The sequence below is a fragment of the Dermacentor andersoni genome, chromosome 4, assembly GCF_023375885.2.
Source record: "Dermacentor andersoni chromosome 4, qqDerAnde1_hic_scaffold, whole genome shotgun sequence".
NCBI classification, from domain to species: Eukaryota; Metazoa; Arthropoda; class Arachnida; order Ixodida; family Ixodidae; genus Dermacentor; species Dermacentor andersoni.
Window position 1 is genome coordinate 8,098,187 of NC_092817.1, and position 14,132 is coordinate 8,112,318.

The 14,132-nt window shown below is 46.4% G+C and overlaps 1 protein-coding gene across 3 annotated transcripts in view; it reads right to left on the minus strand.

The window, feature by feature from the left end:
• The window catches only part of LOC129386101 (uncharacterized), a 69,172-nt gene that overhangs the window by 12,698 nt on the left and 42,342 nt on the right, over positions 1-14,132 (minus strand). Inside the window, exon 2 of one of the 3 annotated variants that reach the window (XM_072287736.1) lies at positions 9,194-9,532. In XM_072287736.1, coding sequence (XP_072143837.1) covers positions 9,194-9,532 — 339 coding nt within the window. Of the gene's footprint in view, positions 1-9,193; positions 9,647-14,132 lie in introns of all 3 variants that reach the window. The other 2 variants (XM_072287737.1, XM_072287735.1) reach the window with 2 other exon arrangements.

Below are 14,132 nucleotides of genomic sequence, written 5' to 3' on the forward strand. Positions count from 1 at the left end.
AATGTAATTCATTGCCGCTTTTCCTTCCAGTCTGTTCCCATTTTCGTTTAGGATATGTTGTTGTATTTTGTTGTTGACCTCCTGCCTAATTATTTTATGTGGTTCCAAAATATTCTAGGTGCGGCCTTCTTTTTCTCACGTATTTCTGACAACCAACGTTCACTTTCACCTTTTATTTTTTCTTGCGCCAGTATTTCAACCATAGACTTTTTCTCCCGGTATATTTCTTATTTTTTGGCTACTTCATCCTGCGGCAACTGCACCTTCTTTGGTTGCATGTTCTCTCGGAATGCTTTCTCTCGTTCTGCAATTGCTTCTCGTACCTCCATCTTCCACCAGCTTTACGGTTTCTTTTTTCCTTTCCAACGAAAATGTTGTTTCTCTTTCCGTATTTCTGTAATTATTACACTCAGAAGCTCACTACATTTATTTGGCCATTTGCCAAGTTCTTCCTCGACTTCAGGGACTGTATTTGTAATTTGTTCAGCGTTCAAATTTGGACTAGCCATTTTGCACTCCTTGCTCTCTTTCACAACTACATATCCCATTTTCAAGATGATGCGTTTATGGTCACTCCCTATGCTGCTATACCCTTCCTCATCAATGTCTATTTCTCTCAACTTATCATGAATTCCTTCTGTCATCAGACAGTAATCAATGGTTGATTGCCGGTTTCCCACTTCCCACGTGATATGCCTTTCACACTTAGGCCCTGTATTCACGATAACGAGGTTATGTTGCTCACAAATGTCTAGCATTGACTTGCCGTTGTTGTCGGTATAGCTATCTAAATCCTGTATGTGGGCATTCATTTCACCTATAAGGATAATTTTGGCGTCATTCCCGAAACCCTTAACATCAGCGCTTATGCATTCCACTCTCGCTCTCTCTTATTCTTCTCTGTGGAATTATTTCCGGTCCACAAGTACGTAACGCCCAGCCAAGTTTTTTTCCAACTCATTGTACCTGATAACCAAAGGTGCTCTTGACATTTTGAATGTACTCTTTTCCATTTGGCTCCCTGATGGATGAGCACTCCGACTCCCCCTCCCTTTCTTTCCCACTTAGTTCTGTTGCAGCCTTCTAAAACATAATTCTCAATCACTGGCGGCTCTTCCGAGTCTCTAAGGTGTGTTTCTGCAACCGCATACACCCCTATTTGTTCTCTATTTAACTGCTCCTCAATCTCTGCCCACTTTCCCTTTCTTCTGCCGCCCTGCATGTTTATGTAGCATATTGCATGGCGAGCTCTCTTTCTTGCGTTCATCCTTATTCTGTTATTGACGGAAATGCTAAACTGAGGTTCCCTTAGGGGACCTTCTTCATTACTACCTACCCTGGCCTCCTGAGAGCCCGTGGGGCCCCTAAAAAAGCAACAGCGCGACCAGCAAGTCGCCAGCCCACTTCTCGGTCAAGCCAGTAATTGAAGTGAATCCCGACTCGTTGAAAACCACCACACTTTCTCACTACCCTACTGCGGGAAAGTGATAATACTGCGGCGCGCTGCCGAAAGCACCATCTCTTTCTCTAGAGAAAAGTACTCCGCGTAAAGGGTCTATACTGTTGGGCACATATGCATGCATAGATCAATATAAAAACAACCTTAGCAGCTAATCTACCCTGCAATTAGCGCATTGGGACGCTTGGCACGTGCGCCGAGTCGCAAAGCACCAATTTTCAGTTAACGAAATCCGAGGACACCTCAGCAGTTCTTATGACTTGTGAATGCGAAAGCTTTAATGTTCAATTGAACGCCACTGAGCGGTCCTCCGAGTTTTGTGCTGCCAACCACAGCGGTACGTGCTGCCTGAGCCACCGCCGACGTCCACGAGAGACCGAGGAAGCAGCAGCGGCTGGCAGGGGATAGCGTTTTTATCGTGCTTTGTGCTTCAAGTGACGTTTTAGGCGATTCCCCAATAGCGGCTTAGTGCCGCGCCCTCAAAACAAGTTGTACGCGCAGGTGTGTGAGAGTCGTGTCAAGAGCTCTCTTCCTCGTTCTCCGTTATGCACAAGGGATGATGCATCTAGTCCAGAGCCGCAAGGCGCATGTTCTCTGTTTTCTCGTGCACATCACATTGACGTGCCGTGCATCATATTTGAGATGGCATTACGTGTTCTACTACACATGACCTTGTACAAGCTCAAGTTACAGTTGTGTGCTGGGTAAGACCGCGGCGGCAGCTCAGCTCAGCATCAGTTCATTTCTGAAGGCCCATTAGCGAGTCCCAACGACAGAAGTGGAGGTCACGCAAACCAAAACGTTAAAATATTTCGTCACGTGCGTTGTGTGGCAGATGCTGCGTACCCGACGTGATGGCTTAGTGGCTAAGGCGTTGGTTTCCTAAGCTCGAGCTCACGGCCGGAGTCAAATTCCGGTGGTGGCGGCCGCATTTCGATGGGGGTGAGATGCAAAAGGCCCGCGAACCGTTCACGGGGCGTACGTTAAAATTAAAGGAGGTCAAAATTCATCCGGAGACATCATGTACGGCGTGGCTCATGTTAGATCGTGGTTTCGGCACGTAAGCCGCCAGAATTCAATTCAGATGTTTTACAGCAACACAGACTCCCACAGTACGTGTTATGGCATATCATTTTATAGCGCAAACTTAGACGGCAGAGAGCTAGGCACCGAGGACAAACGTCGACCTTCAAACAATCAGCAGTCACTGTCGGGTGTTTGCAAATACATTGCCACTGAGAGCATTATCATCAACCATGCTCACCGCTATCGCGCATGGAAACGGGGCATCACTTCAGTTAAAATAAATGTGTTTTTAATGCGTAATATTCTTTGGACAGGTGCCCGGCGTCATTTCCTGCTCCGTTCCGTTATTCCACCGTTTCCTGTCCCAAAAGGCCGGTACCACCATCTAGGCTTGAAAGATGAATTTCTGTCAATAAGCGAACTTCTGTGCGCTTACCGCCACCTACTTGGGGGCCCACGAACCTCCGACGCTATATTTTGTCAGTCAGCATAGGAATGGTGGTTACCACATATATTTGCCTAAACTTCATCCTTCTGGTTTCAAACATCTTTGTGACTTAGTAAACTCATTATTTAAATATTTCCCACAGTGCGATGCCACGCACCGGGAGAATCGATTTAAGCGAAGCTCTGTATGCTGTTTGCTTTGACGATAATTAGCAGTGACGTAGGCGGCGAATGTGTAATTTCTTCGGCCAGTACGAGAGTGGTGAGTTGATGTTACACGTTACCTTGCGTGCGCCACTGCTGTTTGCCTGCGTAGTCCACAGAACACGCAGGGAGGCACATTGTCTTGAGGCGTTGTTGTGCGTCATTGTTCATAACGTCTGAGAGGGTTGAGCATTATATCATTGTCTCACATGGCACATCGCATCGTGGCAGAAGTGTTAGACTTGATTTGTGGGGCTCTACGTATATATTGGCCACATACATTCGCGGTCTGCACGACGTTTCGCTACGTGGCGAGGATAATACTGTAATATTGTAGTATGCATACTAACTAAATTGACAAGCATGGTGACATGCGCGCACAAGCAAGCATGAACACATCTGACTCGATGACCGCGCAACATCGCTGTCCAAACGCTGGCATGAGTAAACGCGGCAGCAGCAGCGAGCGAAGTGACATTCGTGCTGTCTATAGCTTCAGTGCAAAGTGAGCGCCGAGAACACACAACACGCACAAAGCTACGAGCCCCCGACGCACCCAAACTCTGCCCCCAACGCAGATCGCGCTCAAGATGCGACCTCGTGACTGTGCGCTGCCGCCACATGCGCAGTTGCAGCTGGAGTAGAACCCTGCCCAGCCCCCTATCTCCACTCCCTATGTGCCTCAAGCACAACGGAAGACGGCGCGCTTCCTCTTTTTGCTTTCGTTTCTTTAGCGCGGGCGAGATTGAGTCGCAATCGTCGACTCCCCTCGCACGCCTTCACTCGCATATACAGTGCAGCGTTCGTGGCTACGGTGTTATCGCCCTTGGACTTTATGCGGAACCTCACGGCGACGCATACGCAGACGCCCATGCCGACGCCGAAGGCAGAAATGCGCTTAGAGTGTGCACATAATTGCTATAGCAATAATAAACGAGATAACCGTTCCCACCTTGCCCCTTCAAGCCTTGCTTTTTCACATTACCGGTGTGTGTGCAAAGAAGCCTGCTTTGGGATTACGAAGTATAAAAAATGATAGAATATCTTATTGGTGCTCGTAGATATGATAATGGTGCAATAGTATATGATTAATAGGCTTAAAGAAAGTAAAAAAAAAACAACTGGTGACGTCGCTGACGCCGCGTCAAGGTTGTAACAAAAAAAGGAAAACAAAAATAAACGAATATTCGTGGAGGAAAAAAAAACCGGTTGCGACAGCGTTTCGGCTCAGTTGATACGATATACCTGCAAAATAATTGCGTAATTGGCCAAGTTACCACGTGAAATTGTGCTAATAGTGTAATACTAGATGATTGGTAGCGATGGGTAAACATGTTTAGGCTAGCTAAATAACTAAGCAAAAGCAAAGTAGGAGCCGAGCCAAAGAATGCTTTCGCATTAGTAGACAATTTTCAAGATTTCTAGCATTTTGTTACATCACAATAGACGCAGCGCTGACACAAAGTTCATCTTCTTTATTGATGAAATAAGCCTCGAACAATTCCATTCGATTCTCGGTCTTAAAGACCCCAATAATCCTTGTTTTTGTCTATTCGTAACTACGAATGTTTTCGAATAGTTTAAATCACAAAGTATGCGTGATCAAACATAAAATTGGAGCACGGCAAAACATAATCCTGGCGGCCATAGCAGGCTATACACGCGATGTCAGGTGGTGGAGCGCCCCCGATAGACTACATCGCCTCACAGATTTTTCCTTCTGAACCCACGAGGGTTCGCCCTCCCCGAATAATCCTTGGTGCGCGAACGAGCTGCTTATTTGTTCAGAATGCTCCACCTGAAACTTTATTAAACAACGCTTCATAATGTGCTATGTTATGACATAAACTTGCTAACGTTGTGAATTCCAGCATATAAACATTGTTTTATAAGAATAGTAGGGGTGTGTGAATCGTAATGTCCGAGACCGATTGAGACACGCGTTGGGTGGTGCATAGCAAGGAATTAAATAAAATGTGCGATAGTTTCAAAGAGGTATTGAATAAAAATAAAGTCGTTCTCACGTTTAATTTCAAGATATTAAAGGTGAAAATTACTTTCTCTTTATGAAAAAGCTATTCAAGACATGAGATTTATTGGGCTCGTCAAACGGCAGCCACAAATACAGCGGCAGCAGCGATAGCTCAGCTGGTTCGGCGAACTGACCGCGCGACACGCGATGGCGATGGGACTTTCCAGTGTAATTCCACTTCCTTAAAATCGTCTCTTGGCTGAAAAAGGAGCCATCCTGGCCACCTACGGCGACGACGAAACCAAGGGCTCATAACGAGGCTTGTTTACTACATGAACAATTTCACGTCCGCAACGACGGTGGTAACTTGGGGGCGTCAGTGGCTCGACAATGTAGTCGACGGGCGAAGTTTCGACGCGATAAGGACCGTCAAATTTTGGTAGTAGTTTTGAAGAGAGGCCAGGACTCGTAGGCGGGACCAAAAGCCGTACAAGGGATTCAGTTGGGAAGGTAGGAGCAGTTCGGCCGTCGTCATGTCGAAGCTATTGGTCTGCGGTAGGGAGCGAGCTGCCGACATTCCTCTGCATGTTAGCGGCGGTGGAAACCGGAGTGCACTCTGAAGCGTCTGAATTATATGGAAAAGTTGCGTCGATAGTGCAGGAATGTTCACGACCGTAGAGAAGAAAAACGGAGAGAATCCGTTTGTGGCTTGTTTGGCGGTGTTGTAGGCGTACCTTACGAACGGTATACCAAGGTCCTAGATGGAATGCTCCGATGCGACATACATGGACAGCATGTCGTCGAGCGTACGGTTGAATCATTCCGTCAAATCATTGGTCTGACTGTGATAGACGGTAGCGCTGCGATGTATAATGTTGCAATGATGAAGGGCAGACTTCACTACTGCAGAAAAAAAACGCGCTCCCGGTCACTCAAGAGTTCACGAGGAGCGCCGTGGCGAAGAACGAGGTGATGGAGGATGAAGGAAGCGACGTCGTGCGCTGTGATCGCTGGGAGGGCAGCGGCTTCCGCATGTCGCCTCAGGTGATCGAGCGCGACTATGACCCAAGGTTGCCGGCAGCCGTACATGGGAGAGGACCACAAATCAATCTCTACACGGTCTGAGAGGCGGACTGGGCTTAGAAGTATGCAACGGAGCGGCAGGAGGAGGAGCCAATTCACTACTTGGCAATCGGTGCACGAGCGGACGTATTTGCTGACGTAATTATATATGTCCCGGCAATAAAATCGAAGTCGCAGTTGCGTGTAGGTCTTGGACAGGCCACCATGGCCACACTGTAGGTCGGCAAGAAATGAAGCGGCAAGAAATATTGCTACAGAGTTGACGCGGGACCCCTAGAAGCCACTTGTGGTCATTGTAATGGTAATTTTGGCTGTAAAGATGAAGTCCATCTCGAAGTGCGAAATGTGATGCTTGAAGGCATAGCGCCCGAGACAAGGGTGGTCCGACATGATTCTCCATAAGGTTAAGAAGAGCGGCTAACCCTGGGTATTTTTGCTGCTCTGAAGCCAAGTCGGTGATGTGCAAAGTTAACAGAGTGACCTTCAGGGGCGTTGGGACTGGGGTTGCGTGGCCGATGCGATCTCGCGTTGGTGTCGTGCCGGGGCAGCCATCAGGACAAGTGGAGGAAGGAAGAAAATCTTTATACCGGCATCATTCAAGGATATCAGTCAACAGACTGCGACGCTCCGCGGTGCGCCAGCTAAACTAGCCAGGTTGGGGTCCGTCCCATTTTTCCTTTTCTCCACGCGGTGGCCAGGCTCACACCAATTTGTACTTCAACTGAGAACGTACCTTTCTCCCTCTCAAAGCTCAGTGTCCAGTTGACGGCTCAGGAGTACCGAGGTTGGGTGCTGACAACCGGCGAGCTGTGGCGACCCCTTTAAGAATTCGGCAGTTCGTTGAAACCACGTTCTCCGAACTTCATTGGCGTCCGACGCCAAAAAGGGGAAACCGCCGGTGCGCGGTGCGCTATTGTTTCCTCCCCTGGGTCAATTTAAAACGAAAGCTTTACTAACCTCGTCGAGCCGAGTATCGGCGTCGCCGCGAATTTGACCGTAATGCCTGCATGACTGCTGAGGTTTCGACTGAATCAAACTAGAAAGCGTTTGATTCAGTCGAAGCCGCAGCAGTGACGTGACCTTCGAGTATAACACCGCCGTGCAAGAGACGACGCGATTCACATCATTTCACCTTCTTTGCGGTCGCCAAGTCCAGACGATGCTGGATGCTATGCTGCCATGTCAATACGGCGACCACTTGACAACTGGCGCCGATGAATTTGCTGAGTGTGCCGAGGAAGCTCGGCAGCTCGCGCGGCCGCACATCGGCCAGCAGCAGCAGACGGACGCACGACGCTACGACATCCGCCACAGGGACGTGTCCTACAACCTCGGAGACCAAGTTTTGGCGTAAACCCCTGTTCGCCGCCGTGGCCTCTCTGAAAAGTCACTGTGCTTAGAAAAAGTTTATTTCGACAAGAGACGGTACGAACCCTGAGTCACAATCACGGCACGATTCCACCAGGACGATAACATGAGCCGGTATTTTGGTCCGTATAAAGTACTACGCCACGTCGGTGACGTTAACTACGAAGTGGTCCCGGAGCAACATCGCAGACACGGACCCGGACACAAAGACAACCGAGCTCGGAAATAGTTCATGTTGTGCACATGAAGCCGTGCACTGCGCGTTCATAATTTGTTTTCTCTCATTCACCCTTCTTTGTTTCTGCTTTTCATCTATCTTCGTGGGCTTGCCTCTCTGTTCATTGACTGTGCCGCGGCAGGTTTCTTTTTTCGTACTTTCGCTTTGTTGGCGTTGTTATTTTTTTAGTTTGCTTGTTTTGTTTTTATTGCTTACGCTTATTTTGCCGCATCGAGACGATGCTTTCGATCGTAAGGGGGGATAATGCCACATGTAGGTAGTGGGTCGAGGGCAAGAGTGGGTCGAGCCCTGAAGAACAAAGAAGACCGCGCGCCTTCCCTGCTCGCGAGCCAACCCCGACGGACGCGTTTTTCAAGAGCCCGCTGCTCTGAGGTTTATTAAAACCCCAAGAGTATTCTGAAGGTTCGTGACAATATGAAGATGTCTGAACCTGAACCAAAACTAAACCCGAAACCTTTTCCGTTCAACACCTTGGTTTGAAGGTCCTGCTTCCTTGATGACATTTCAGTGTAAATGCTTTTTCTCGTTAATTACTCTCCCATGCTCGAATGCTCGCCGCAATACTGGTGCAGCCGACGACGACGGCATGGTGACAATAGAGGTTACGATTCTGAGATGACGATGCTGTAACGGTCGGAAACAGCGTGGAGACGGCACGATGACAATGAGTTTACACTGACTATATGACGACGGTGTATGACGACGGCTGTGGGACGGGAATTGGACCAGGAGCTGGCAGGACGACAACGGAACGTAAGATAACGCATGCATGACGACGACTGCATGACGGTGATAGCATGACAAGGGCGTGATAATCACGACTGAATGACGACAGCAGGATTACGATGAAATGACGGAGAAGGGATGACATTGATGAAACGACAAAGACTGTATATAATGACGATGGCATGGCGACAATTTGATGACGACGAGTGTATCACGATGATGGCGTGACGGCGACTGTACAACGACGACGACGTGACGAGAATCAGTTGACGAAGCTGGAACGATAAGGACTACATGAAGAAGAGGGTTGGAGTGGCAGGCGTATCACACGGCGACGGCATGACGACGACGGCACGATGCGAATCAGATGACGACGATAGAACAACCACGACGGCATAACTACGGATGCATGGCAGACACCTTTTGGCGCCCCTCTCGCTCAACTGTCTCGCTGTGTACGGGGCTAACGGTGCTAGAGTGAGCAACAAACAAAGAAAAGCTAACGCTCTAAAAGGAAGAGATTGAACACATCGTCAGCCTGTCCCTACTGAAGAAAAATGAAAAGGGCGCATTGTCATGAAAACAAATGACAGGAAGTCTCCATGCCATCGTCTTTTGCCGAAACATTCTCGGCGTTCATCAACATTCAGATGGTGATGGACATTATCACCCTGGCGTGCCGTGAGCGGGCCGAAGGGCGGCGGCTGCAGCCATGATCCTGGAGGATGCCGCGGACCTGGACCCGTTCGTGGAGATCGAGCTGCAGACAGCGCGCGAGGAGTGCAGCCTGCCGCCGCGACACGCCCAGGGCCGCTGGCTGTCCAAGATTGGCCGTCTGCTGCGCACCTTGTTCGGCTCCCTGGGGTCGCTGTGGCGCCGCCTGCAGGCGCCCCCATCGTCCAGGGCGGGAGGCCGCCGCTCCACCGTCTCCGAGCACGCGCAGGTTGACGTGATGGCCTGGAGCTCGCAGCTGCAGCGCGCAGGATCCAGGGACGCCGTCACCATGGACCTGTTCGCAAGCCCCAGCAGGGATCTGGTGAGGCTCACTTGCAGGCCCTTGAGCTGCCGGTGCCAGGTTCCGTACCACGGCATGACCCGCTACAGCGTGGAAATTGCAATGCACCTGGGAAACATTTGTACAGCGACAAATGTTGTGGGTTCATCTTTCAGGAATAGCACGTTGAGCAGCTCCACTGCACATACATAAGTACATGCAGTAGGGAAACCTTGCTGTGCACCTTCACGTGCGTCTTAGTCACTTAGGTTCAAAGAGGCTGGTGCACTAAGATATATAAGTGGGTCTCACTAGGATGTACATGGGACTCGAGCGCTAATGGCCTTGGAAAAGCGAAGAATAAGAAAGCACTGATCTCCACGGAGTCGCGCAAATGTAGTGGGTGTGGAGCTTTGGACAAAGATAGGAATTCGTTCTAACGTGAATAACAGATATCATTAAATAGAGGGTACCCGAAATGAGGTTTAGGCCGAACGGTACTCTTGAGTAAATATCCAATAAATATTTATATTGACGACGCGGTTCTCAGCCCAATTTACAGTATACTTCGCCATGCATTTTAATGCACGTTTACTGCCGTGAGCTGGTCAGGGTGTGTTACAGAATAAAACAGGTGATCTGCATTCCCAGAAGCTATCCATTTATTGTCACAGAAAAGTCATCACCTCACCTCAAGAAATCTGAATACATTCGTTATGTCAGTGACAGTCAACCCTGCCCAATTTATGAATCATGTATTCTTTCTTTAAGTTCTTGCGGCAAATAATACGCCAATGATTCGCTTTAATTTTTATAATTTGTTAGGCTAGTCTTTCACTCTGAATATCCCAGTGTATTATAATCAAAGAACCAAACAATAAAAACGGAAATACATTTACTTCATTATTCGTAATCATAAGCCTTTGACATTGCCATTCAATGTTCACCGCTGATCTTGCCGGCTGCACTCAATATAAGTTTACCATTTACTCGGAGCATTGCAACCCATGAGTGAAATTCCCCGTGCGATGTTGCTGTGTCATGCACACAAGTCGATACAGCATTTGTGGCGGACTTGTTTTCAACAAAGACGTACAGTCGATGTGATGATTGGTGGTGCTATCATAGTGTTCCTTCTTTTTTAGTTTTATACTTTCCAAATGATCCTGGAAAGCCTGTGCTCAAGCCCCTCCGTCTCGCATATAAGGCTTGTTACTTACTGCTGTAGGATACCTATACAATGCTAACAGCAAGTGTAACTGAATAAAATGAATGAATGAATGAATGAATGAATGAATGAATGAATGAATGAATGAATGAATGAATGAATGAATGAATGAATAAATAAATAAATAAATATGATCAATACGATATTCAAAGCCATTCCAGGGAGTTCGGCAAAGTAAAAAAGATTGCAGTCAGAAACTTTGATGAAAAAGGCACTTTACCCGCAGGAATCAGTGCACACGTATAGGTTGTAAAGCGATGAGTTACCTCGCTTTGCTACAAGTCGGTTTCGCGACTGTCATGTCACATCATGCTGGGTAGTTTTTCTTGTAACCAGGTTTAGCTGAAGTCGACATCGAATGCACTTGCTCCGACACGGTTAGTCAGAAGGTAGAAATCAACCAAGAAAACAAACGTGCCCACGTATGCATGAACGAACGAAGAAATACAGACGAAGATTCTTTGTGCCCCGGACAACCTAATGAAGGCGGTCAACAGGTGCCATACTGCCTCTTCAGATCCCAACAAACTTGACGCGGTCATATCATGGCATTACGATTCGAGAATGTCAGATAAGGAAAGCCTAGCTTCTTGCGCTAAGGGCTTGGTACACGAAATATCCGACAGCCTATACGAACAGTCTGCACGAAAATTTGGCTCGTGTGCAGACGACTGTCCGAGGGAATGTTAAAGAATTGATCATTGGTGGTGGGCGTCTTGCTGCGCGCCCTTTAAGCGAGCCCCGTTATTACACTAAAATCTGCGGGATAAGACGGAACCTAACGACATGCGAAGGGATGGAAGAGTTTCATATCGTTGAGGGTGCCGTTTATATGATAAGAATGCTGCTTTTACGGGGAACGTAAAATAGTGAACGTAGATGCTCCTCTGGGAGTAGTCTAAGCATACGCAAGCATTGTGCTACTTTATTTATTTTTATTTTATTTATTATTACCATCAGGGCTAAAGGCATTAAAGCGGGGAGTAGGTTACAGTAAATGAGAAAAGAAACAAATATAAGCAGTTAGAACGTTTAAGTACAAACGCTTCTGATTATACAGTTTTAGCTATTGCGTTAACAACTTCATGATAAATTGGTAGCAAAATAGGATAGTAAAGCGGTAAATACAAAAGTACTTAGGTGACAACCATACAGTAAACAACAACAAAAAATGTTTCGATTACACAATGTTAGCTAGAACTGTTCGAAATCTTTGGTTATCGTAAATGAATCCGACTTCACCAGGAAGATGGTTCCATTCCGTGGATGACCGCTGAAAAACTGACTGCAAAAAAGTCTTAGCGTGACATGATTCAAGACCAACTTTATAACGGTGGTCGATTCGAGGCGATACGTATTGTGGCTGAAAAATGAAATCGTTGCGGTGTGTTGAATGATGGTATAATTTATGAAAAAGGACTGAAAGTGCGATTTTACGACGATAAGAAAGTGGGGTAAGTGCAAGGCTCGTTTTCATGGCAGACACACTTGCAGTTCTGTTGTAATTACGTAACACGAAACTAATTGAATTATTTTGAACGAGTTCTAATGTATTAATTACTTTGTCAATGGCAGGATCCCAAACAGCGCATGCATATTCAAGTTTCGGACGTATAAGGGTAGTATAAAAAAGCATCTTTAGGGATGAAGGGGCGGTTGAAAAGTTACGGCATAGGTAGCCAAGCATGCGGTTAGCATTGCGAATTACGCAGTCGGTATGATCATTCCGACATAAATTATCAGAGATATGCACACCTAGGTATCTATAAGAGTGACCTAATTCCAAGGGAACATTATTTAGGTAATATGTAGGCATGTTGTTAGTTATTTGGGATACCCGCACCACTTTACATTTGCCAACGCTTAGTTTCATTAGCCAATGTTTGCAACAGTTTGCTACATTAATTAGATAAGACTGAAGGTGGTTAGCATTCGCTGCATTAGTAATTTCACGATAGATAACACAGTCATCAGCAAATAGGTGAATGTTAGACGATAGTGACGAAGGGAGGTCGTTAGTATAAATGAGAAATAAATAGGCCCGAGTACTGAACCTTTAGGTACGCTTCGTAGTGGGGAGTTGTGGCCGTCTGAAGTTGCAAATTGCATAAGAAGCATTCAATCCACTTCAGGACGTTAATGTCAAGGTTCAGCTGACCTAGTTTATAAAGTAGACGTTTATGACATACCTTATCAAATGCTTTAGCGAAGTTTAAGAAAATGCAATCTGCAAATGACGAACAATAATACGATGTAATTTGTGCGTAAAAATTGCAAGCTGAGTTTCACATGAAAATGTTTTTTTCTAAATCCATGCTAGGCTGGTGTGAAAAATGCATTGGATTCCAGGAAGTTAAAAAGATGTTTGAAGATTATACGTTCGAGCAATCTACAGCAAGTGCTTGAGAGTGAGATTTATTTATTTCTTTATTTTTGTGCATACTGCCGGCCTGAGTGTCAGGCCTTGGGCAGGAGTGGGTACATATGAAACAATACAAGGGTACAAAAATTCCTTTTCCAAAGCATCCTAACGTTGCGCATGACAGCACTCGGCATTGCGCATAACAAAGTGAGTATTCGATATCACAGCTTAGAACGAACGCACATGAATGAAAACGCACGAAAGAAAAAAAACAAACGCTTGATAAATAGAAAGCAAATACTTATCGCAAACGATCAAGCGCGCACATGAAAGACGGAATAGTGGGGCTTTCGACCACCTCAGCGTGCAGGTTGTTCCAGTTACGGATTGTACGCGGGAAAAACGAGTATTTAAAAGCATTCGTTTTGGCCAAATATTCACCGACGTTCCTGGAGTGGAAGGATCTAGTTTGCCGTCGCTGTACTGGTTGAAAGTATAAATTCTTATCTATTCCTAATTTGTCATGATACAGTAAATAGAATAGTTTTAGTCTATCACGATACCGCCTTGTCTCCAAGCTCTCCAAATTGGCTGTCTGTAAAAGGGCTGTAGGGGATGTTTTCCAACTATAAGAGTTATAAATAAACCTGACCGGTTTCCTCTGTACTTTCTCGAGTTTTTTAATGTTAGTTTGTGTATGGGGGTCCCAAATTACTGCAGCGTATTCGAGTATCGGTCTTACATAAGTTTTATAGGCCAAGAGTTTAATTTCTGTCGTTGATGTACCTAAAGATCTGCGTAAATATCCTAAGCGCTTCATAGCACTCCTAATTATGTAGGTCACGTGATTATTCCAACGAAGATCATGATTAATTAATAGTCCTAGGTACTTATAATTCGATACTTCAGATAGACTGGTACCATTGAGGACGTAAGTGAACTTAAAAGATAGAACCTTACGTGTTACTTGCATTGCCACTGTTTTCTTAATGTTAATACTCATTTGCCACGTGGAACACCACGTC